At 50.2% G+C, this 23684-nt stretch overlaps 1 protein-coding gene across 10 annotated transcripts in view; it reads left to right on the top strand.

Annotated features, from left to right (window-relative positions):
• Positions 1–23684, top strand: part of WNK2 (WNK lysine deficient protein kinase 2) — a 158115-nt gene that overhangs the window by 25663 nt on the left and 108768 nt on the right. For all 10 annotated transcript variants that reach the window (XM_060155444.1, XM_060155441.1, XM_060155440.1 and 7 more), the window contains exons 3-6: positions 16366–16538; positions 16773–16993; positions 20429–20586; positions 23399–23487. In XM_060155444.1, coding sequence (XP_060011427.1) covers positions 16366–16538; positions 16773–16993; positions 20429–20586; positions 23399–23487 — 641 coding nt within the window. The remainder of the gene's footprint in view (positions 1–16365; positions 16539–16772; positions 16994–20428; positions 20587–23398; positions 23488–23684) is intronic.

The raw sequence follows: 23684 nt of genomic DNA, 5'->3' as shown, positions 1-23684 counted from the left end.
GTGGAGGGTCAGTGCCCGCAGCCCCCATATTGTTCAAGGAGCAGCCCTAATTAATGTAAGGTTATTAACGAGACTTTAAAAATTCCTTTTAAAAATGCTATGTCTTAGAAATCTAGTGTATATCTTACACTTCAATTACATCTCAGTTTGGACCAGCTGCATGTCAAGTGCTCATAGCCACATGTGGCTTGTAGCTATTGTCTTAGGCCACACGACTCTAGGGGAGAATGTGCTGAATGTGGGGCCCCCTTCTCTTCAGAGGAGTCAGACCCAGACCTTATTGCTCATTTCACACGCATGTGCCCCATGTGCCTGCTGTCTTGTTTTGATTGGGGCCCCAGGGCTTTTACTGCCATCTTGGGGAGGAACCAAGGAGTTGGTTCACAGGATTGGAGCAGATGGGAGCCACTGGGCTTTCCTTCATTCCAGACGACGCTGAGCCTCTGTGGTCCTCTGTGGCCTTGATCGCATGTATTGTCCATCTGTCAGTGCCTCCCCCCACCTTGTGTTCTGGTGCAGCACCTGGCCCAGAGGGACAGGCCCAGCTTCTTGTCCTGCATCCCTGGTACAGCGCCTGGCCCAGAGGGGCATCCCCCTGCCCTGTACCCTGGAGCAGTGCCTGGCCCAGAGGGACACCATGGGTGTTTCAGTCCTGGGAGCATGTTCACTCAGCAGACACTAGACTGAGGCCATCGGTCTGCAGCCTGGCCCGTGAGGTCATCTTACCTCTGTTGGTCAGATTACTTGGGCTGCCCAGGGCCTCTGGACAGGAGAGGAGTGAGTCTGGGCCACGTTTTTCTGGGGTGGGGCTTAGAGGACTTGGCTGGATGGGGCCTTCTGCAGTAGGAGGCATTGGGTTCTCCCTCCTCTCTGCTCCTGAGCAGGCAGCACTGCAGGTCTGCATGTTCCCAGGCTTGGAGGTGTGTGGGGGAGGGTAAATACTTTTTACTTTCTGGTGGAGTGTCCACAGCATTCAGCAGATTGTTACAAGGACCCTGCACCCCACTGCTACCCTAGGGTGCCCCAGCCACAGGGGAACCCTGTACAGGAAGTGGGGCCAATGAGGAGGCCCCAGAGGAGTGACCGGTCAACAGCCCAGCCCTGGTGTTGGGCAGTGTTTGCTGTCCTGCCTGCTCCTCCCCACAGGTGCTGTCCTTGGTTGAGGTGCTCATCTCGGCTGACCCGTGTCCGTGGTGCGTCCATATCTATCTTTAGGTGTCCCTGTGGAGAAGTGGCCTGGGGTGGGGCCAGCCCTTCCTAGAAACCAGACTCGTGGTGTGGTCAGATGTAGGGGTGGCTGCCGCCCAGCCTCTGCCTGCTGGGCCTTGGGGCCACCTCAGGCTAGTGCTCCTGGTTGGGAGGTTGTAGGGGAGCCAGGGCTGACGCAGGGAGTGGCCAGTGGGATTTCTCTTGCCAACTCCCATGCTCACCAGCCTCCTGTTTGCATTTCACACCATGATGACCCACTGCTGTGGCCCAGGGTCCCAGGGTTAGAGCAGATGTTCCCCTGAGAAAAGCAAAGCCTTCCCTCCTCTCCCTTGGCTGTCATCGTCCTGCATGGGTCTGCTGCCCTGGCCTCCTGGTTTCCCTTGCCCCACTGCCCTGTTTTCCCTTGTCCGCCTGCTTCTAGGAGAGAACGGACCTGAGTTTGGTACCACCCCCACTAGATCTCCATCCTTTCCCATTGTATGGAGGGGGAATAAGTGCGATGAGACCACAGCTGTAGAGTCAAGACCCCATGGCCAGGCCAGGAGGGACTAGATGGACCGTGGAGGGCTGACTCCCCAGGCCTTGCCAGGGAGGCCTGTTCAAGGCCGCTGTGACGGGAGGAAGTGTGTCTTGGCCGTGGCCATCTGTCATTACCTGGGACTGTTTGTGGGCTGGTTCAGGTCTGTCTGTGGCCCATGTGAGGCCTGAGGTCCCATAAAAGGTTTTGTGGGGTGGAGGGCTTGGGGGTGGGTACTGCAGGAAGGCTCGGGCCTGCCCAGCGAGTTCCTGCTCTTGGGGATGCTGGTGGGCTGTGGCTGTGTCCCTGATGAGGTGCTGCCTCCTCCCCCTGCCCCCCCCCCCAGCCTGTCTGCTCTCTCAGAGATATCCCCCATCCCCCACCCGGTCCTCTTCCTCTGTTGGGCTCCTTTCCTCCACCTGTCCCTACCAAGTATGACAGCTCCCGCTGGCTTCTCACCATGGCCTGGTCTGTGTCCTGTGATGAGGAGGGTGGGCGGGCCTGGGGTGGGTGGGGTCCTGTAGCTTGCCCATGACCCAGAGCCTGGGATGGGGCATGGGGCAGAGGCCTCCACCCCAGGGGTGCCCAGCACAAAGGGCCTGTCCCAAAACTGACCCACTGTGTTCATGCCAGGGATAGGGGCTTCCTAAAGGGTAGGCAGGGGTCACCCCCCACCCACCCTGGACCTCACCTCTGACCCTGCCCAGAGTAAAAAGTAATTCTAGACCCTAGTGAGGGTCTGGGAATGGGGCTCCCACAGACGGGGTGACACACTCTATGTCCATAGAAATGGAGGAGGCCCTGATGGGGCTGCCGGCTGGTCCTGAAGAACTTCTCTGTGCTGGAACCATAACTGCTCCCTCACCCCATCTGCTGGCTGATGTGAACCAGAGATGAACAGAACTGATGCTGGCTCAGCTTCAGTTGAGTGATAATTAAGGTTCACCCACGGAGAATGTGTGAAGTGTTAGGGAAAAGGCTCCACCTGGCTCAGTAAGAGCTGCGTGTTCAGAAAAGTTTGTTATCTGTTTGATCAACTATGCACTACTCTTCTGTAATAATAACGCAGCGCAGAATAAAAACGTTTGGCCCTCAAAGCAGTATGACCATAGAAAATGAAAACCCTAAATTCCAACGTGCATCATTTTATGACAGACAAGTGTGGCCAGGTGATCAATAAAGACTTTCAGGAAAAACTATCATATTAGGTTTGTGGAGTGGAAATAAGAATCTGCACTTGTGTATTTTTATAATATAGCTGGAAGACCATGAAGTTCCATGGAACCATTTCATAGAGCATTAAAATAATAATGGTATTTACAGTATGCTGGAGATGACGTCCTTTATAGCTACTTAAACTTATGACATAGTTGGATCCCAGCTCACACGTGGTGAAGGCACCTAATTTTACATAGTCCTTCTGTAGGTGGCAGAAGGGGCGGGGCCCAGTGGGGCCCTTGCTGCTGCTGGTGGCTTTGCCTTTTGTGGGAAGGGCAGTGGCCTGGGTGGCCTTAGAAGAGCAAAGGCCCTTAATTTTGAGTCATGTGTGCACCTAAATCTACTGCCCCACACCAACGAAGATGGTATTATTTATGATAGCAGTGAGGGGCTGGATGGTGATGTTCATGTTTCCTCCTCAGGGAATTACAAGCTTGTTGGCACCCATGACAAAGAAGGTGTGAGTGTTGGAGTGCCCGACCCTCCCTGACCTGTGTGTCCCCTGAGATTTTACTCTCAGTCCGTGCCCAGTGGGATCTTCCTTTTTCTGTGACTCCATAGACCCTTCATGTTGGGTCTACGCTTCCTCAGAAGTGGGATACCATCTTAAGGCAGCGGTAGGAGGACTTTATACTTTAATAACGATGCCTTTATTTTATTTTAGTTTAGTTTATCTTTTATTTTATTTTTTCAGAAGCAAAGGAAAACTGTATTCTTTGATCAAAGAATGGAGACGTGCGAGCCCGTGCTCTAGAGTACACGCTCTCTGATGCCTTTGTTTTAAAATGAATTAGAAGAAGCATACTTCCCTTTTCTGTGAGTTCACATATTTTATTGCTTAGATGTGGCTAAGGAGAGCACTTGAGTTTAAAAGAAGTGAATTTATTTTTAAAACTACAGTAAGGGGGGGCCTTCAACATGGCGGAGGAGTAAGATGGGGAGATCACCTTCCTGCCAACAAATACATCAAAAATACATATACATGTGGAACAACTCCTACAACTCCTATAGAACACCTACTGAACAAGACCTCAGACTTCCCGAAAGGAAAGAAACTCCCCATGTACCTGGGCAGGGCAAAAGAAAAAAGAAAAAACAGAGACAAAAGAATAGGGACGGGACCTGCACCTCTGGGAGGGAGCTGTGAAGGAGGAAAAGTTTCCACACACTAGGAAGCCCTTTCACTGGTGGAGGTGGGGGCGGGGGCGGGGGTGGGGGGGTGGGGAAGCTTTGGAGCCAGGGAGGAGAGCACAGCAGTAGGGGTGCAGAGGGCAAAGCGGAGAGATTCCCGCGCAGAGGATCAGTGCTGACCAGCACTCACCAGCCTGAGAGGCGTGTCTGCTCACCTGCCAGAGTGGGAGGGGGCTGGGAGCTGAGGCTTGGGTTCAGAGGTCAGATCCCAGGGAGAGGACTGGGGTTGACTGCGTGAACACAGCCTGAAGCGGGCTAGTGTGCAACAGCTAGCCAGGAGGGAGTCCGGGAAAAAGTCTGGACCTGCCTAAGAGGCAAGACACCATTGTTTCAGGGTGTGCCAGGAGAGGGGATTCAGAGCACCACCTAAACGAGCTCCAGAGATGGGCGCAAGCTGTGGCTATCAGCTCGGACCCAGAGACGGGCATGAAACGCTAACGCTGCTGCTACAGCCACTAAGAATCCTGTGTGCAAGCACAGGTCACTATCCACACCTCCCCTCCCGGGAGCCTGTGCAGCCTGCCACTGCCAGGCTTCCATGATCCAGGGACAACTTCCCTGGGAGAACACATGGCGCACCTCAGGCTGTTGCAACGTCATGCTGGCCTCTGCTGCCGCAGGATCGCCCGCATTCCAATTATAACTACTGTACCCCTCCCTCCCCCCAGCATGAGTGAGCAAGAGCCCCCTAATCAGCTGCTGCTTTAACCCCCTCCTGTCTGGGTGGGGAACAGATGCCTAAGGGCGACCTACATGCAGAGGTGGGGCCGAAACCAAAGCTGAACCTCAGGAGCTGTGAGAACAAAGAAGAGAAATGGAAATTTCAGCGCGCAGCCTCAGGAGCAGTGGATTAAATCTTCACAATCAGCTTGATGTACCCTGCATCTGTGGAATACCTGAATTTTATTTTTATTTTAATAATTTTTAAAATTTTTATAATCTTATTTTTATTTTTTAATTTATTATTTCTTTTTCTTTCCTTTTTTCTCCCTTTTCTTCTGAGCCATGTGGCTGACAGGGTCTTGGTGCTCTGGCCTGGTGTCAGGCCTGAGCCTCTGAGGTGGCAGAGCTGAGTTCAGGACATTGGACCACCAGAGACCTCCCGGCTCCACATAATATCAATTGGCGAGAGCTCTCTCAGAGATCTCCGTCTCAACACTAAGACCTAGCTCTGCCTAACAGCCAGCAAGCTCCAGTGCTGGTTGCCCCATGCCAAACAACTAGCAAGACAGGAACACAGCCCCACCCATTAGCAGAGAGGCAGCCTAAAATCATAATAAGTCCACAGACACCCCAAAACACACCACTGGACGTGGCCCTGCCCACCAGAAAGACAAGATACAGCCTCACCCACCAGAACACAGGCACCCGTGCCCTCCACCAGAAAGGCTATACAAGCCACTGAGCCAACCTTACCCACTGGGGGCAGACACCAAAAAACAATGGGAACTATGAACCTGCAGCCTGGTAAAAGGAGACCCCCAAACACTGTATGTTAAGCAAAATGAGAAGACAGAGAAACACACAGCAGATGAAGGAGCAAGGTAAAAACCCCACCAGACCAAAAAAATGAAGAGGAAATAGGCAGTCTACCTGAAAAAGAATTCAGAGTAATGATAGTAAAGATGATCCAAAATCTTGGATGTAGAATGCAGAAAATACAAGAAACGTTTAACAAGGACCTAGAAGAACTAAAGAGCAATGATGAACAACACAATAAATGAAATTAAAAATTCTCTAGAAGGAATCAATAGCAGAATAACTGAGGCAGAAGGATGGATAAGTGAACTGGAAGGTAAAATAATGGAAATAACTACCGCAGAGCAGAATAAAGAAAAAAGAATGTAAAGAATTGGGGACAGTCTCAGAGACCTTTAGGACAACATTAAATGCACCAACATTCAAATTATAGGGGTCCCAGAAGATGAAGAGAAAAAGAAAGGGTCTGAGAAAATATTTGAAGACATTATAGTCAAAAACTTCCCTAACATGGGAAAGGAAATAGTCAATCAAGTCCAGGAAGCACAGAGAGTCCCATATAGGATAAATCCAAGGAGAAACGTGCCAAGACACATATTAATCAAACTATCAAAAATTAAATACAAAGAAAATATACTAAAAGCAGCAAGGGAAAAGCAACAAATAACATACAAGGGAATCCCCATAAGGTTAACAGCCAATCTTTCAGCAGAAACTCTCAAGCCAGAAGAGAGTGGCAGGACATATTTAAAGTGATGAAAGGGAAAAACCTACAAGCAAGATTACTCTGCCCAGCAAGGATATCATCCCAATTTGTCGGAGAAATTAAAACCTTTAGAGACAAGCAAAAGCTATGAGAATTCAGCACCACCAAATCAGCTTTACAACAAATGCTAAAGGAACTTCCCTAGGCAGGAAACACAAGAGAAGGAAAAGACCTACAAAAACAAACCCAAAACAATTAAGAAAATGGTAATAGGAGCATGCATGTCAATAATTACCTTAAATGTAAATGGATTAAATGCTCCAACCAAAAGACATAGACTGGCTGAATGGATACAAAAACAAGACCCGTATATAGGCTGTCTACGGGAGACCCACTTTGGACCTAGGGACACATACAGACTGAAAGTGAGGGGATGGAAAAAGATATTCCATGCAAATGGAAATCAAAAGAAAGCTGGAGTAGCAATTCTCATATCAGACAAAATAGACTTTAAAATAAAGACTATTAGAAGAGACAAAGAAGGACACTACATAATGATCAAGGGATCGATCCAAGAAGAAGATATAACAATTGTAAGTATTTCTGCACCCAACATAGGAGCACCTCAATACATAAGGCAACTACTAACAGCCATAAAACGGGAAATCGACAGTAACACATTCATAGTAGGGGACTTTAACACCCCACTTTCACCAATGGACAGAGCATCCAAAATGAAAATAAATAAGGAAACACAAGCTTTAAATGACACATTAAACAAGATTGACTTAATTGATATTTATAGGACTTTCCATCCAAAAACAACAGAATACACTTTCTTCTCAGGTGCTCATGGAACATTCTCCAGGATAGATCATATCTTGGGTTACAAATTAACCCTTGGTAAATTTATGAAAATTGAAATCATATCAAGTATCTTTTCTGACCACAACGCTGTGAGACTAGATATCAATTACAGGAAAAAAAACTGTAAAAACAAACACATGGAGGCTAAACAATATGCTACTAAATAACGAAGCGATCACTGAAGAAATCAAAGAGGAAATAAAAAAATACCGAGAAACAAATGACAATGAAAACATTATGACCCAAAACCTGTGGGATGCAGCAAAAGCAGTTCTAAGAGGGAAGTTTATAGCAATATAATTGTACCTCAAGAAACAAGAAACATCTCAAATAAAGAAATTAACCTTACACCTAAAGCAATTAGAGAAAGAAGAACAAAAACCCCCATAGTTAGCAGAAGGAAAGAAATCATAAAGATCAGAACAGGAACAAACGAAAAACAAATGAAGGAAACAAGAGCAAAGATCAGTAAAACTAAAAGCTGGTTCTTTGAGAAGATAAACAAAATTTATAAACCTTTAACCAGTCTCATCAGGAAAAAAAGGGAGAAGACTCAAATCAACAGAAGTAGAAATGAAAAAGAAGTAACAACTGACACTGCAGAAATACAAAGAATCATGAGAGATTACTGCAAGCAACCATATGCCAATAAAATGGATAACCTGGAAGAAATGAACAAATTCTTAGAAAAGCACAACCTTCCGAGACTGAACCAGGAAGAAATAGAAAACATAAACAGATCAATCACAAGCACTGAAATTGAAACTGGGATTAAAAATCTTCCAACAATCAAAAGCCCAGGACCAGATGGCTTCACAGGTGAATTCTATCAAACATTTAGAGAAGAGCTAACGCCTGTCCTTCTCAAACTCTTCCAAAATATAGCAGAGGGAGAAACACTCCCAAACTCATTCTACGAGGCCACCATCACCCTGATAACAAAACCAGACAAAGATGTCACCAAAAAAGAAAACTACAGGCCAGTATCACTGATGAACATGGGTACAAAAATCGTCAACACAATACTAGCAAACAGAATCCAACAGCACATTAAAAGGATAATACACATGGCTTCCCTGGTGGCGCAGTGGTTAAGAATCTGCCTGCCAATGCAAGGGACACAGGTTCAAGCCCTGGCCCTGGAAGATCCCCCATGACATGGAGCAGCTAAGCCCATGTGCCACACCACTGAAGTCTGTGCGCCTAGAGCCCGAGCTCTGCAACAAGAGAAGCCACAACAATGAGAAGCCCTCGTACCACAATGAAGAGTAGCCCCCGCTCACTGCAACTAGAGAAAGCCCACGCACAGCAATGAAGACCCAACACAGCCAAAAATAAATAAATAAATAAATTTTAAAAAAGAAAAAGGATCATACACCATGATCAAGTGCGTTTTATCCCAGGAATGCAAGGATTCTTCAATATACGCAAATTTATCAATGTGATACACCATATTAACAAATTGAAGGATAAACACCATATGATAATCTCAATGGACGCAGGAAAAGCTTTCGACAAAATTCAACACCCATTTATGTTAAAAACTCTCTGGAAAGTAGGCATAGAGGGAATTTACCTCAACATAATAAAGGCCATATATGACAAACCCACAGCCAACGTCTTGCTCGGTGGTGAAAAACTGAAAGCGTTTCCTCTTAAGATCAGGAGAAAGACAAGGTTGTCCACTCTCACCACTATTATTCAACATAATTTTGGAAGTTTTAGCCACAGCAATCAGAGAAGAAAAAGAAATAAAAGGAATCCAAATTGGAGAAGAAGAAGTAAAGCTGTCACTGTTTGCAGATGACATGATACTATACATAGAGAATCCTAAAGGTGCTACCAGAAAACTACTAGAGCTAATCAGTGAGTTTGGTAAAGTAGCAGGATACAAAATTAATGCACAGAAATCTCTTGCATTCTTATACACTAATGATGAAAAATGTGAAAGAGAAATTAAGGAAAGACTCCCATTTACTATTGCAACAAAAAGAATAAAATACCTAGGAATAAACCTACCTAAGGAGACGAAAGACCTGTATGCAGAAAACTATAAGACACTGATGAAAGAACTTAAAGATGATACAAACAGATGGAGAGATATACCATGTTCTTGGATTGGAAGAATCAACATTGTGAAAATGACTGTACTACCCAAAGCAATCTACAGATTCAATGCAATCCCTATCAAACTACCAATGGCATTTTTCACAGCACTAGAACAAAAAATTTCACAATTTGTATGGAAACACAAAAGACCCCGAAGAGCCAAAACAATCTTGAGAAAGAAAAACAGAGCTGGAGGAATCAGGCTCCCTGACTTCAGACTCCATACAAAGCTACAGTAATCAAGACAGTATGGTACTGGCACGAAAACAGGAATATATATCAGTGGAACGGGATAGAAAGCCCAGAGATAAACCCACTCACATACGGTCACCTTATTTTTGATAAAGGAGGCAAGAATATACAATGGAGAAAAGACAGCCTCTTCAATAAGTGGTGCTGGGAAAACTGGACAGCTACATGTAAAAGAATGGAATTAGAACACTCCCTAACACCATACACAAAAATAAACTCAAAATGGATTAAAGACCTAAATGTAAGGCCAGACACTATAAAACTCTTAGAGGAAATAATAGGAAGAACCCTCTTTGACATAAATCACAGCAAGATCCTTTTTGACCCACCTCCTAGAGAAATGGAAATAAAAACAAAAATAAACAAATTGGACTGAATGAAACTTAAACGCTTTTGCACAGCAAAGGAAACCATAAAAAAGATGAAAAGACAACCCTCAGAATGGGAGAAAATATTTGCAAATGAAACAATTGACAAAGGATTAATCTCCAAAATATACAAACAGCTCATGCAGCTCAATATCAAAAAAACAAACAACCCAATGCAAAAATAGTCAGAAGACCTACATAGACATTTCTCCTAAGAAGATATACGGATTGCCAACAAACACATGAAAAAGGATGCTCAACATCACTAATCATTAGAGAAGTACAAGTTGAAACCGCAATGAGGTATCACCTCACACTGGTCAGAATGGCCATCATCAAAAAATCTACCAAAAAAAAAAATGTACAAACAATAAATGCTGGAGAGGGTGTGGAGAAAAGGGAACCCTCTTGCATGTTCGTGGCAATGTAAATTGATACAGCCACTATGGAGAACAGTATGGAGGTTCCTTAAAAAACTAAAACAGAACTACCATATGACCCAGCAATCCCACTACTGGGCATATACCCTGAGGAAACCGTAATTCAAAAAGAGTCATGTACCACAATGTTCATTGCAACACTATTTACAATAGCCAGGACATGGAAGCAACCTAAGTGTCCCTTGACAGATGAATGGATAAAGAAGATGTGGCACATACATACAATGGAATATTACTCAGCCATAAAAAGAAACAAAGTTGCATTATTTGTAGTGAGGTGGCTGGACCTAGAGTCTGTCATACAGAGTGAAGTAAGTCAGCAAGAGAAAAATAAATACCATATGCTAACACATATATATGGAATTATAAAAAAAAATTATTCTGCTGAACCTAGGGGCAGGACAGGAATAAAGATGTAGACGTAGAGAATGGACTTGAGGACATGGGGAGGGGGAAGGGTAAGCTGGAACGAAGTGAGAGAAGAGCATTGACCTATATACACTACCAAATTTAAAATAGGTAGCTAGTGGAAAGCGTCCTCATAGCACAGGGAGATCAGCCTGGTGCTTTGTGACCACCTAGAGGAGTGGGATAGGGAGGGTGGGAGGGAGATGTACGAGGGTGGGGATATGGGGGTATATGTATACATATAGCTGATTCACTTTGTTGTACAGCAGGAATTAACACAACATTGTCAAGCAATTATACTCCAATAAAGATGTTAAATTAAAAAAATAAAAGAAAATAAAATAACCTTTATCTTCCAGAAAACCACACTAAATATTAGAGGGAACAGGTCACAACGCAAAGCATGAGATATTACCCTCTGTCCAGAGCTCTCCTTGCTTACCTGGTGGAGCTCAGCTCTTGAGAGGTCAGGACATCCCCAGTGAGCCACCTGCCTGCTGTCTCTGCAGCCGCCAGCCCCTGTGCTGACGTAAACTGCAATCAGCCCACTCTTTCTGGGACCTCACTCCCTCATACAGGATGCTTCTTCCTGGGATCCCTACCCTGCCAATGCCCTAGGTAGGTGGGGGCTGCCCTTCTCCCCAAGCCATGGGGGTGTTCTCTGGTTCAGGGGTGCCCCTAGCTGCCCCACCCTCCTATCCCTTTCCTCTGTTTTTTGGTGCAGTGTAATTGTATATTTATCTGTTGCCTGCCACTCCCTTCCCCCCTGAGATTGTCCACAGCCCTTTCCTGCATGCCCAGAGCCTCAGTGACCATCTGGTGACTGAGAGAGGTACATGACCCTCGCTAGAAGCAGGACTTGGGGGACCAAGCATCCTCTTCTTCTCCACTGACATCTCCGCTCCCTGTGCACCTACCTGGACCCCAGACTCTGCGCCTTCTCTCTGCTTCATGGTGAAAGAGTGGTGAGGAATGGGCCAGCTCTGCAGCGGGTTGAGCCTGGGTCAAATCCTCTAGACTTGGGAAGGCTCTTCCCACCAATGGAATCCGGGGCCTAGAGTGTGCAGAGACACTAGACGGGGCCAGTGACCCCCCACCCTTGGGCCCATTCTGTCCCCAGAGCCCCTGTCCTGGAGTGATTCCCTGTACATGGGACTGTTCTCAACAAAGACCCTTGAGGCTTTCTTTTGTTTTATGACCAGGTTGCCACCCCCAGGACTTTGGCTGTTCTGGGCATTCTCTCCCTGCTACTCATGTCCCGTCTCTGTACTGCGTGTGTGGATCCTGCCTTTCCCTGGCAGGACTCAGGGCCGCCGGGCAGCTCTGCTCATCATGGGGTTGGTTGGGCTTTGCCTGGCGAAAGGAGATGGTCGCAGAATCCCCTGCGAGCAGACGCTGTGGCCATTTGCGTCTAATGGCTTCAGCCCTCACTGGTGGTGGTGTTGGGCAGAGCTGGTCCCTGGGTGGCCTGGGAGGGCCTGTCGGACCCGGGGCTTTCTTCCTCTAAGCACCTTGACCACCCGTCCTCCCTGTCCCCACTCCGAGGGTGCCATCTGTGACTGGCTGGACCTTTTCCCTATAGGAGACAAGAGCCAGCATTGTCCCAGAATGCTTTTATCCTTTATAATCTGATTGACTCTCGCCATCTTTACCCAATAAATAATTTACCAATAATTTATCCACCACCAGGGACCTGGCGGGAGGGAGACTGGTCTAAGAGAACTCACCTCCCTGTGTGGTGGGGGTGAACTGTCCCATAGCGGTACTATGTGAGCAGCCAGAGCCCACCACTCCACACCAGACCTCAAGAGCAGCCTGACTTCGGCAGGATTGGGGGTTCTCAAAGGGCTCAGGTGCCCTCTTCCTATCCTGATTCTTGACTTGAGCCCCCAGCACCTCAATTACTGAATTCACCCCATAAAGAGTGATGATGCATCAGTCACTGGGGTGGTCCTGCCTCCGTGGAGTCACTGAGCTAATGGGGCCAGCCAGCAATCAACAAACAGTGAAAAGGACCCCGGCCAGCTCTGAGAGGGGGACGCTGGGCAGCACACTGCAGCGGCTCTGGGCAGTTCTCTGAGGACATGCCAACTGACCTTTTAAATTATCAAGCGGTGTGTCACCTAGTTAAAAATAGCGCAGTGGCTTAGAACATAAAATAAGGTCTGCTCCCTCCCACCTCCACACCCAGTCCAGCTCCAAGAGGCGCTGTCATTAAAGAGCTGACTTTTGTGTTATACTCAGGTCTTGGATTTATCGTGTTTAGCTGGCATCTAAAAATGAAAACTGTAGCGTATGCAGGGCACGTATGTTAGCTTTGTTAGTTATGTTATTTATGACGTGAACCTTTTGCTCCGAACTATAATATAATGAAATCTTTAACTTTGCTGTTGGTTGATGCTGAAATATTGGCAGACATAATTTTTATTATAACTATAAATAATCCTGTGAGTTTCCTCTAGAATCAGTGACTAGACCATTGGAAGGTCTAGTAACTGAAATATAACTGAAATGTCATCGCCCAAAGCTATCTGTTGGGGCAGGGAGTGGCACCGTGGGGCAGCCCCACGTCCTTTCTGGTTTCCTTCACCTCTTGCAGCCAAGTTCAGTCGTCCATCGTGGGCCAGTGGAGTTGGCTTCACCAAGTTCCTTTCTGTGTTGTTCTGTGTTTTGCAGAATCGCTTCCAGTAGCTGTTTCACCCAGGGTGCTGGGAAGTAACCTTTGGGTTCTCGAGTGTCTGAGAATAAGTCTTTGGGCCTCGTGGTTTGATGTCCCTTTGGCTGGTGATAGAATTCCAGGTTTGAGCCGGCACCAGATTCCAGGTTTGTTGCCAGTGTTGCCGGTGAGACTGGATGCCTGTCTGGGTGTTCCTCAGCAGGTAGAACTTGATCTCAGTCTTTGGGAATCTCACTTTTGCTGGAATGAGACTGGAGGGGGGTCACTTTTCATTTACTCTGACCTGGCCTCGGCACATGCTTTTATTCTAAATAGTTCTTCTTTTAGCTCAGGGAAATGCTATTCTGCTATCTTCCTCCTTGCTGATATCTGTTTTCTGCTCGTATAACTCCCGTTCCTTGTTGTTAGGACTTCCAGCTGGTTCTTTCATGCCTCTTGATGTTTTTCTTCTATTTCTCTCATTTGGTTTTCAGATGCTTTCACTTTATTTTTTACGTTTGAAAAGTGGAGGTGTAACTTACACATAATGAAACACAGATCTTAAGTGCATAGCTGAGGAGCTTTGACAGATGCATGCGAAGGTGTAACCCTCGTCCTCTGTTACAATGTCGAGTGTTCCCGTCGCCCCCCACACCCCCCCAGGTTCTCAGCTCCTGCATCTTCCCCCACCAAAGAGGCAAGCCCTTGTTCTGGTTTCAACCCCACCTGTGAGTTCTGCCTTTTCTGGAGTTTGGGAGATATTGTGAATGGAGCTGCTCTCAATCCTTTGTTTTGGGGTGGTTACCTTGGAGGGGAGTGGCTGGATCTAGAGCAGGGGTGAACCCGCCAAGGGCTCACTGAGGCTTGTGCCAGCTTGCCCTTCCAACAGCTGTGTGCCCAGAGGGATCAGCTGCTCTCAGATGCCCAGTGGTTGGAATGATCCATCTTTTTATTTTAGCCCTTCTGGTGGGTGTGAAGTGGTATCTTGTGCTTGTAATTGGCATTTTCCTGGGGATTCATGATGCTGAGCATGTTTTCATGTGCTTATTGACCATTTCTGCATCTTCTTTTGTGACTTTGCTGTTCATGTCTTTATTGTTGAGGTATGGGAGTTCCATCTGTATTCTAGATGTAACTCCCATGTCAGATACACGTATCGAGGATACGTTGGTGGCTTGACTTATTTTCTGAAACAGAGCATCACCCTTGATGAGTAGAACATGTTTCCATGTTATTGTCTTGGTTAAATGGTTACTGTTTTGTATTTAGTGTTTCATTAGATTACAGAATATCTTATTCTTAAAATATGGAGCTTTAGTTTGCAAAAGCTCTTCCTTGATTGTTTCTTTTTAAGTAGAAGCTGCTCTTATCTATGTGTGTCAGCCTCTTAGATCTTTGAGGACATGAACTAGATTTTTTTTTTGAAGTCACTTTTGTCCCTGAATTATTTGTTTTTCTGGGATCAGTCTTGGTATGTCTTTGCTGTGTTGGTGATTATGCTGTCCAGTTCCATGTGTGCGTGGAGTGTCTGATGAGGGTTTGTTGGCGTGGGCCTGGTGGGAGGGAGGATGCCTAATGGGTACAGTGCCACTTGGGATAGAATTCCTTAACCAGCTGATGTCGTCATGATTCCAGGGCCCTCCTCTTCTCTTTGAATTGGTTGGAGTCTGGTTTGATGTCCTCTGAGGTCTTTCAAAGGACCCGAGGGGTTTTGGCCTGTGATTTTTTTCAGCTCTGATTTCTTCCTCCATTTGTCCAGATTTATCCATTTCTGTTCTCCTAGAACTCCTCAAAACTTGACGTTTTGTGTTCATTTGTATTTATGTTTCTTTCTGAGAGTCCTCCTGGTGGGAGGGTGAAGGCATGGGCTTTGTGGGCTGATTGGGCCGTGATGGAGGTGACACTGGGGGTGCACACTCAGGCTTGGGGAGAAGGCCATGCTGGGGTCCCTAGAGGTAAGATTCATCCATGAGCTGAAGTTGAAAACAACAGAGCTCTGAGTGCTCTGAGGTGGGAATCCTTTGGAAGGTTTTAGGAAGGGAAGGGCCAGGATCTAGGCTGCAGGGGTGGGATGAGGCAGGGGGCAGGGTTGGTGATGGATGGGGGTCAGGGAAATGCTGGAGCAGATGGGCTGGGGACAGACAAGGTGCTTGCGGTATTGGAATGTGCTGCGGGTGTCAGTGGTCTTCCTCCAAAGATGTGGCTGGAGCACACTTACGGGCGACACCCCAGAGGTGACTCCTAGTACTTTGATGATGGTGTTATAGTTCCCCACTTAAATTTAAGGTCCAGCTTAGTGCTCAAGGTGCAGGTGTTCCCAGGCCCCAGGAGGTGTGTCTGCCACGTCCTCTGGGACGGATGCGGGCATGGCTGGGACTCTGCTCTTCTTCTCTGTTCTTGTCTCTTGTCAGCATCTCCTGATTTTCCGGTTGTCATCTGCTGTGGTTGTGAACGTATTCTCAAAGTTACGTGTAAATTAGAAGTAAATGGATGCTTCTTTCTTTTAATAATACTCAGTAAGTAGGTGTGGAGGGAGCAAGGTTTCAGAGCTGTTTTTAGGGGAGAAGCTCATGAGTATTGCAGTGTGGGTTTTGGAGGTGTCTCTGGTTCCTGAGACCATGTTGCCTCAGCCCTTCTTGAGCAAGGAGGAGCTCATTCAGGGTCAATGAGGCTTCAGGGTCCTATGTTGCAGAAGTTGGAGAGCCAGGAGCAGCTTGTGCCGCCTTTCTAAGTCAGAGGCCTGCTCTGCTCTCTGTGGATAAAGAGGGGAAGGACTTGGGTCAGACTTCCCTCGACCCTAGATGTCTAGTCCTTTCCATCTGCTGTGCTCTGTGTGGAAGGAGACGAGCGAGTGGCCTGGCAGATTCCTGGCCCTGGCTCCCTGGAAGGCCTCTGCCTGAGGCTGCGCAGGGCGTCCCTCTCAGCCTGTGTGTGTTTCTCCCTAGGACCGGAAGCTCACCAAACTGGAGAGGCAGCGGTTTAAGGAGGAGGCTGAGATGCTGAAGGGCCTGCAGCACCCCAACATTGTGCGCTTCTATGACTTCTGGGAGTCCAGTGCCAGGGGGAAGCGGTGCATCGTGCTGGTGACTGAACTGATGACCTCGGGGACGCTGAAGACGTGAGCATGCCACCTGCCCAGCCAGCCGGGGCCTCGGGGTGGGCTTGACCCAGGGCCCAAGGGTCGCGATGGCTGAGGCCCCAGGCATCCATATCTGCTTGGGGTGGTCCCGGCTGGTGTGGCCAGCACCCCTCTCTCAGAAGTGCCCCTGTTTGGGTGATAAATACACAGCCCCCAGCAACTGGAAGCCCCTTCCCCACACGAGCCGTCGGTGAGCCGCACCCCCACCCGCAGGTACCTGAAGCGGTTCAAGGTGATGAAGCCCAAGGTCCTGCGCAGCTGGTGCCGGCAGATCCTGAAGGGCCTGCTGTTCCTGCACACCAGGACGCCCCCCATCATCCATCGGGACCTCAAGTGCGACAACATCTTCATCACCGGACCCACAGGGTCCGTGAAGATTGGAGACTTGGGCCTGGCCACCCTCAAGAGAGCATCCTTTGCCAAGAGTGTGATAGGTAGGCCCGTCTCCAGGGCACCTCCCCGCCCCTCGGGGTCACCGTCCTGCAAGAGTGGGGTGCGCTAGTTCTGCTCCCTTCCTGTGCCCCTCTGCCGGGCTGCCGCCCTGGATGCCCTGTGAGTCCCTTGGCTCTGTCCCTTGGGTGGTGAGGCTGACTGGCACCAAGGGGCTGTTAGCACTGTGGGTACTTGGGAGTGGGAGGGAGGTCTGGAGGACAGAGGGATGTGGGGACTTTGTGGTCAGTGAGGCTGGAGCTGGCTTCAGTGGGCTGAGGGGTGGGTAGGGTGCCCCAGGCCCTGAGGCCCACAGAAAGGAGCCCTTGGGGTACTTTGGGGCACGGAGTGAGCGTGTGGGGCATGGGGGCTGAGGGATTCCAGGTGGATGGCGGTTTGCTGGCCGTTCCTGCCTCTGCATTTCTTGTCCTCCTCTGAGAAGCCGCTCTGTGGCTGTAGCTGCCATGAGGAGATGGTCTGCAGCTCGTGCCAGCCCCGTGTGGGGTCCTGGTGTGGTCCTGATACACAGTGGGCACTATGTGTCCACCAGGCCCGGTGGGAGCCCCTCCAGGCTTTGCAAAGAGAGTGCTTGGAGGGACTGTGGGGCAGCCATTCACGGGGTTCAAGATGTCCGGAAAATGCCAGTGTGCTGCAGGGTCAGGTGGCTCCAGGATGTGGCTCTGGAAGCTTGGATCAGGTGGGATCGGGAGAGGCTCTCCTGCGTGCCGTGACGCGAGGGCTTCTTCCCACATGAGCAGAATGAGAGGGTGACTCAGGGCTTTGCGAGGTCATGGTTTTGCTGTATGGTTGGAGACAGAACTTGACCTGTTTGTGGAAAATGAAACCGGTGGGAATTTGGAAACTTCTCTGGCAGGGTAGTGGGTTTGGAATGTGACATCTGGGGCAGGGTGGCCACGGGGGGTGCCCTGTGGACATGGGGCCTCCGGCTGAACAGGGAAGCTGAGTGGTAGGGCAAGGGTTGACCCAGGCCTCAGTTCCCTATCTGTGAAATAAGTGGAGCAGGTGAGGGTCTGGCTGTGGGGCACACCCCCAGGCCTGTGAGCTGCTGGAGGTTTCCAGGCGGGTTTTGCAGATTCGGCCTTGGAAGTGGGGGTTTCCTCGGGGCCTCTTTTCCCTCTTGGAACTGGACTTTCCAGTTGTTGGGGTGAGATGAAGCCTGGGTGTTTCCAGGAGGCACAGTGAGCCCCACAAAGGGTGCCTGATTTCATGGGGCTCCCTGATCACCCCACCTTTTGCTCAGCCGGAGCCCACGAGACTCCACACTCATCGTAAGTGGGGGCTGATTAACGCATCTAAACAGGCCCTGGACAGCAAGGCCCTGGCCTCAGCAAGGGGCCTCAGCTGAGTGTGGGGGGGTCTGTGGTCAGGTGGGGGATCCCGCAGGATGACGCTTTCCCCTCCGTGCTGTGTCCAGGGTACCTGAGGGGTGGTCGATGCTGTGGACCCATTCTGGGTGCAGCCGTCAGAGAGGTTTTGTGCAGATAAGACGTAGCCCACTTGAGACATCTGGGTGGCAGCCTCCCAGATGCTGTCCGTGACCCTTGTGGGGTTTGTCCCTGAGGGCCACTTGGATCTGATGCTGTCACGGTGTGCTCTCACTGCGATTGTGCTGGGTCCTGAGTAGGTGGAGGTGAAGTGGGCGCAGTCCTTCCTGCAGGTGTTCACAGCCATGGAGGCTGGGACGTGGGGGATGCAGGGCCATGGGGCTGAGGAGGTGTGCCCAGAGGTCCCTGGAGAGACAGGTGTCTCTCTTCTTAACATTTAAATTTAAATGGCTACATTGTAAGGAAAGAGAAAAAGGTTCAGTGTCTGTGGCCCAAGCGCATGCGCAGAATTGGCATCCCCCACCATCCCGGATTGGAGCTGGGGCCCACACACCCACTGCCCACCCTACCCACCCCCCCAAAGCCAGGACATCTGGGGGCCTTGGGGTATTTCTTGTAAAGCAGCGTTCCTGGTTCCCAAGGGTCTCAGAAGAGACTGAGCTGGGTGAGTGGGAGCCCTGACCAGGTGAGTGGGGTCCCCCCAGGCCAGCTCAGCTCCCAGCTTCTTGCCAGCAGCCCTGAGGCTCCTTTCTCCCTCTTCCCCTATAGATGCATATAGCCAAGTGCAAAAAATGTTCAGTACAGTCATATGGTTCAAAAGCCCAAAAGGATGAAAAATTCCTTGTGCAAGGTCCCTTGAACTCCTGTTTTCTCTCTACTCATCATTATTTCTGATGGAATCTTCCGGAATTCTTTATGCGTGTATGTAAATCGTAACACAGATTCTTGTTTTTCCCATTTTTTTTACCCAAACTGTTAACTTTTTTTTACTAAACGTATAGTACATCTTAAATTTGAAATTATAGGTAAAGGAGAAAAAATTAAAATCACCCTTAATCTCTCTGCATCCCAGGCCCCCCCACAACCCCCCATGCTTTTTAACCCAATAGTGTGTGCTGTTTTGCATCTGCTTTTCAAGAAAACTGGAACATTTTGAGAATCTTCCAAAGTCCACAAAGATGGAGTAGTGAAAATTAAAAGCAGCCTTATTGAAATTGATGGCCCCTTGTCTTTGCATTCAGCTTGACAGGTGCTCAACTGGACCTATTTTAATAAAAGGAGTTTGTGATTTTTAAAGCAAACGTTTGTTACAGGAAAATTAAAAACACCAGACTAGTGGAACTAAAGGAAAAAGCAGCCATAACCCCACCTCCTAGATGAGTCATTTTGGTCTGTGCGTATCGTTTTATATGGGATGGTCAGCCTGCATGTGTAGTCGTATATATGGCTTATTTGGCTATGTGAGTCTCTCACGGCCTTAAAAATTCAGAGTAGGCGTTATTTTAAAATCTCTTGTGCTTAGAATGGATGGGCAGTTCTCACCATAACACCTAGCTGGTACCTGCCAGGTGAATGGCGCCTGCCCAGCTGTCCCCAGGCAGCCATCCTCAGCGAAGATGGTCACCGTCTGGGCTGCTGGGTGCTCTTCTTGTCTAGGGACATGGGAGGCTTTCTGGGGTTTTGCAGTTTAAGGAGCTCTGTGGTGGCCACACGTTTTCGTCTGCTTGGGGTTATCTGGGCCTGTGGCCGGGACGGGTGTGCTCAGGCTTCTGCCTCCTCAAAGAGGCACCTCTGCCGTTTCTGGCACAAACCCTGTCTCCTGGGAAGTAATGGTCTCCCAGCTCTGTGGTCAGGGGATGGCGCTGTGAACTGATCCAACCTGGAATCAGGAGGGCCCAGGGGGAAGTTTGGGGAACTTCTGTCAGTAAAGCAGAATCCTGTTTGAATCCTGCATTCCAGGACCAATGACAAGGAGCATGGGGGCAGGGCCAGCCCTGGCTTGTGGATGGGGGAGGAGGCGTGGGGCTCTGAGAGGCCCAAGGGTCTCCTGGGCTCAGTGACCACTGACCCTGCATCTTTTGCTCCTGGGCGCAGGTACCCCCGAGTTCATGGCGCCAGAGATGTACGAGGAGCATTATGACGAGTCCGTGGATGTTTACGCCTTCGGGATGTGTATGCTGGAGATGGCCACCTCGGAGTACCCCTACTCAGAGTGCCAGAACGCTGCCCAGATCTACAGGAAGGTCACCTGTGTGAGTCCACCGGCCCCTGTGACGGGCTGAGTGTCCCGCGCTGGGCTCTGTGTGCTTTGTAAAATCCTCGCAGAAGCTGTGTGAGGACGGGAAGGAAGCCGTTTTACAGATGGGGAAATAGAGGCTTAGTGGGTAACTCAGGTCTCTGAGCTGCGGTGGAGTAGCAGCAGTTGTAATGTGGGTCATGGGCGGATCCTGGAGGCTGTCACTGGGGCCTCACGCAGCGCTGCGGGGCTGGAGCACCGAAGGGGCCTCTCCAGGAGGTGCCCAGGCCGCCTGTCCATAGAACCCCTCCTCTGTGCCACCTGGGGGCTGCTGGCTTTCCCATCTTCCGGCATGTCCCTAGGCTTTAACTGGATGGTTTCAGTTGTGAAAACAGCATCCTGTTCTTCTCCCTGTGGCTGTCCCGCTGGGTGGGGCATGCAAGGGGAGCATCCAGGGCAGGGCAGCTGGGGCTGTGGCTTTTCCGGGCCCTGGTAGCTCACTGTCCATTTGCACCTGCGACCCCAAGGCCCCACCACCCGAGTGCTGGTTGCCTCGCCCCGCCCCCGATGCAGCCTCCTCACTTCTGCAGAAGCATGAGGAGCCATGGTTCCGCCACTCCAGAGTGCCCGCCCTTATCCCGCCCTCACCTTGAGCCCTTCCCGCAGGTTGCAGCTTGCTTCTGTCCTTTGGTTCTTAATTCTAAGTTATCTGTTGGTCATTTATTTGCTTTGAGCCCCTCCTGTGTGCCGCTGAGGGTGCAAGGTGGGAAGGGAGAATCCTTGGTTGGCAGCACTTGTGGGCATGGGTCAGAGACCCACAGATAGGCGTGCAGCTCCCCAGTGGTGCTGACCGGAGAGGTGGGCCCATCGGCTGTGGGCAGTGGTCCTCCAGGAGGACAGGGGAGGGACCCAAGGGAGGTTAGAGCTGCATTGCCAGGCCTTGAAGGGGTGCTGGTGCCCAGGGTGCAGGTGGAGCAGCTGCTGACCTTGGTTCTGGTTGCACATGTGGATGGGGTGGCGGTCCTTCTGCTGGGCTTGGGGAGACAGGGACTGAGTCCCCTGGGCACATGCTCCTCGGCCACTCTGGTTCTTCCACCAGCCCTGCTGCCTCCCATTTAGGCCCTGGGAGACAGGACACTAGTCAGGGTCCCGCGGCTCCTACGTGGACCCACGTTGGTTTGGGTAAAGCTAGGCTCGGCCCCACCTTGCCTCCTTGAGGAAATCAGATGAAAGGTGCATCCCCTGATCCTTGGTGTTTCCTCTGTTTGCAATAACACCCGTGTGCTCTGGGTCCTCTGGGCCCTCACACTACGCCCACACACTGGTCCAGCCTCCAGCATCTGCTCCTGTCCTTGGGGGTCTCCTGGGGTCTTGGTGCCCATAGTTCTCAGCTGCCCCAACTCTGTGCTTCGGAGCCCAGAGACGCGAGCCCCTTCAAAACAGCCACCTGTTCTTCTGGCACATTCTTCACCCGCTTTGGGGGCCTCAGCTCGCCAGAGATTTAAATGACAGTGTACGTACACACTTAGCTGTGTTTATACTTTCTCAGACCACCCGCCCCCACCCCCGTAGGACTGTGGCCTTTCTTTCTGGCATAGGTAAACTTTTTCTGTTGGCTTCAGTGGTGTGGCACGGGGTTCTCATCTTAGGGGGACCCCTTATCTGCTTCTGAAACCCAGCGTGCTGTGTCTGTTGCTGCACAGACTCCCCTGCGTGTCAGGCATAACATTGGTTATGGCTAGGGGTCGTGGGCAGGGGCTTGGTGGGCACCATGGGGCCCCAGCCAGGTGGTGGGAGCTGCTGGGGATACTGCACTCCCAGGTCTGCCCCTGGGCTGGGGGTGCGCCTCCCCTCTCCCCCATCCCTTTCTGTGGGAAAACGTATGCTTTAAAAAAACAAAAAAACAAGCCAGGACAAGACCTTTGAAGGCAAAGTCGTTTTGAAGGAGGAAGAACATGACGGTTGAGCCCTCACTGTGTTCAAAATGTTTAAAAACCAGGATCCCCTCCCCACAAACCCCACCCTGAACAGATTGCAGATAAGCCCGGCAGTCCAGCCCGTTTCTCCCGGAATCCTGTCTGCTTGTGGGATTGACACGCTGCTGCCCCCATGCCTCTGGCTGCACACCCCTAGCACCCGCTGGGTCTCCGGGGATTGACACTCTGCTGCCCCCGTGCCTCTGGCTGCACACCCCTAGCACCCGCTGGGTCTCCGGTCAGCATGAATGCTCGGTCACCTCCTGCTCCCGCTGCCTGAAAGGCATCTGATGTGGCTGCTGGCTGTGGAATTCCATGGCACAGATGCTTGCTTGCAGCCCCCTCAAGCCACCAGGCCTTGGAAGTCAGCCCCACTGGTGACCACAGTGGGGCCAGCCACGGCGACCACATAGTGACCTCTGCACCCTCCAGGGGGCTGTGGCGAGAAAGGCCAGCTCTTTAGGGTTCCTTGTCCAGCCTCCAAGACCCTCTGGGCAGCTGGCATGGGAGGCCCTGGCTGGCTGGTGGGTGGCCTTGGGCAGGTGCGCCTCTCCCGCCCCCTCTGCTGTGCAGTAAGAGTGCACGTGCTCCCTTGTGGGGAGCTGGGTTGGGCAGAGTGAGCATCGTTGATGTCTGCTCTGAGTGTCCCCTGAATCTTTCTCTTCCCCAGACCTCACTACTCCCGACAGCCCTTCAGTGGGGACTTAGACTGAAACAGCCCCCCCGACCCCAACCCCAACCCCAAACAAGGCTTATGCACTTCCTGCCTTCTCTTCTGCTGGGGTGAGTGTGAGGTGCGCAAGAAACAGACCCCAATTTGGTATTAGGTGACTCTGCTCATGTCATCTTCAGGGCATCAAGCCGGCCAGCTTTGAGAAAGTGCATGATCCTGAAATCAAGGAGATTATTGGGGAGTGTATCTGCAAAAACAAGGAGGAAAGGTGAGTTCCCAGGCAGCACTGGATCTGGGCTGTGGCTCTGGCTGAAATCGCTTCCCAAGAGAAGAAGAGCGTTGGAGATAGGCCACTTTAGGCCACAGGCATACCGGGTCCCAAGAGGCCTGCTGGGCGGTTGGTGGGCAGTCCCTGTCTGAGCTCTGCTGCCTGGAACATGCTCCCTGGCTTTGGGGACTGTCCTA

This window comes from Lagenorhynchus albirostris, chromosome 7 (assembly GCF_949774975.1).
Source record: "Lagenorhynchus albirostris chromosome 7, mLagAlb1.1, whole genome shotgun sequence".
Classification (NCBI taxonomy): domain Eukaryota; kingdom Metazoa; phylum Chordata; class Mammalia; order Artiodactyla; family Delphinidae; genus Lagenorhynchus; species Lagenorhynchus albirostris.
Note: the sequence above shows the minus strand (reverse complement) of the source record. Positions and strands in the feature narration are given on the sequence as shown.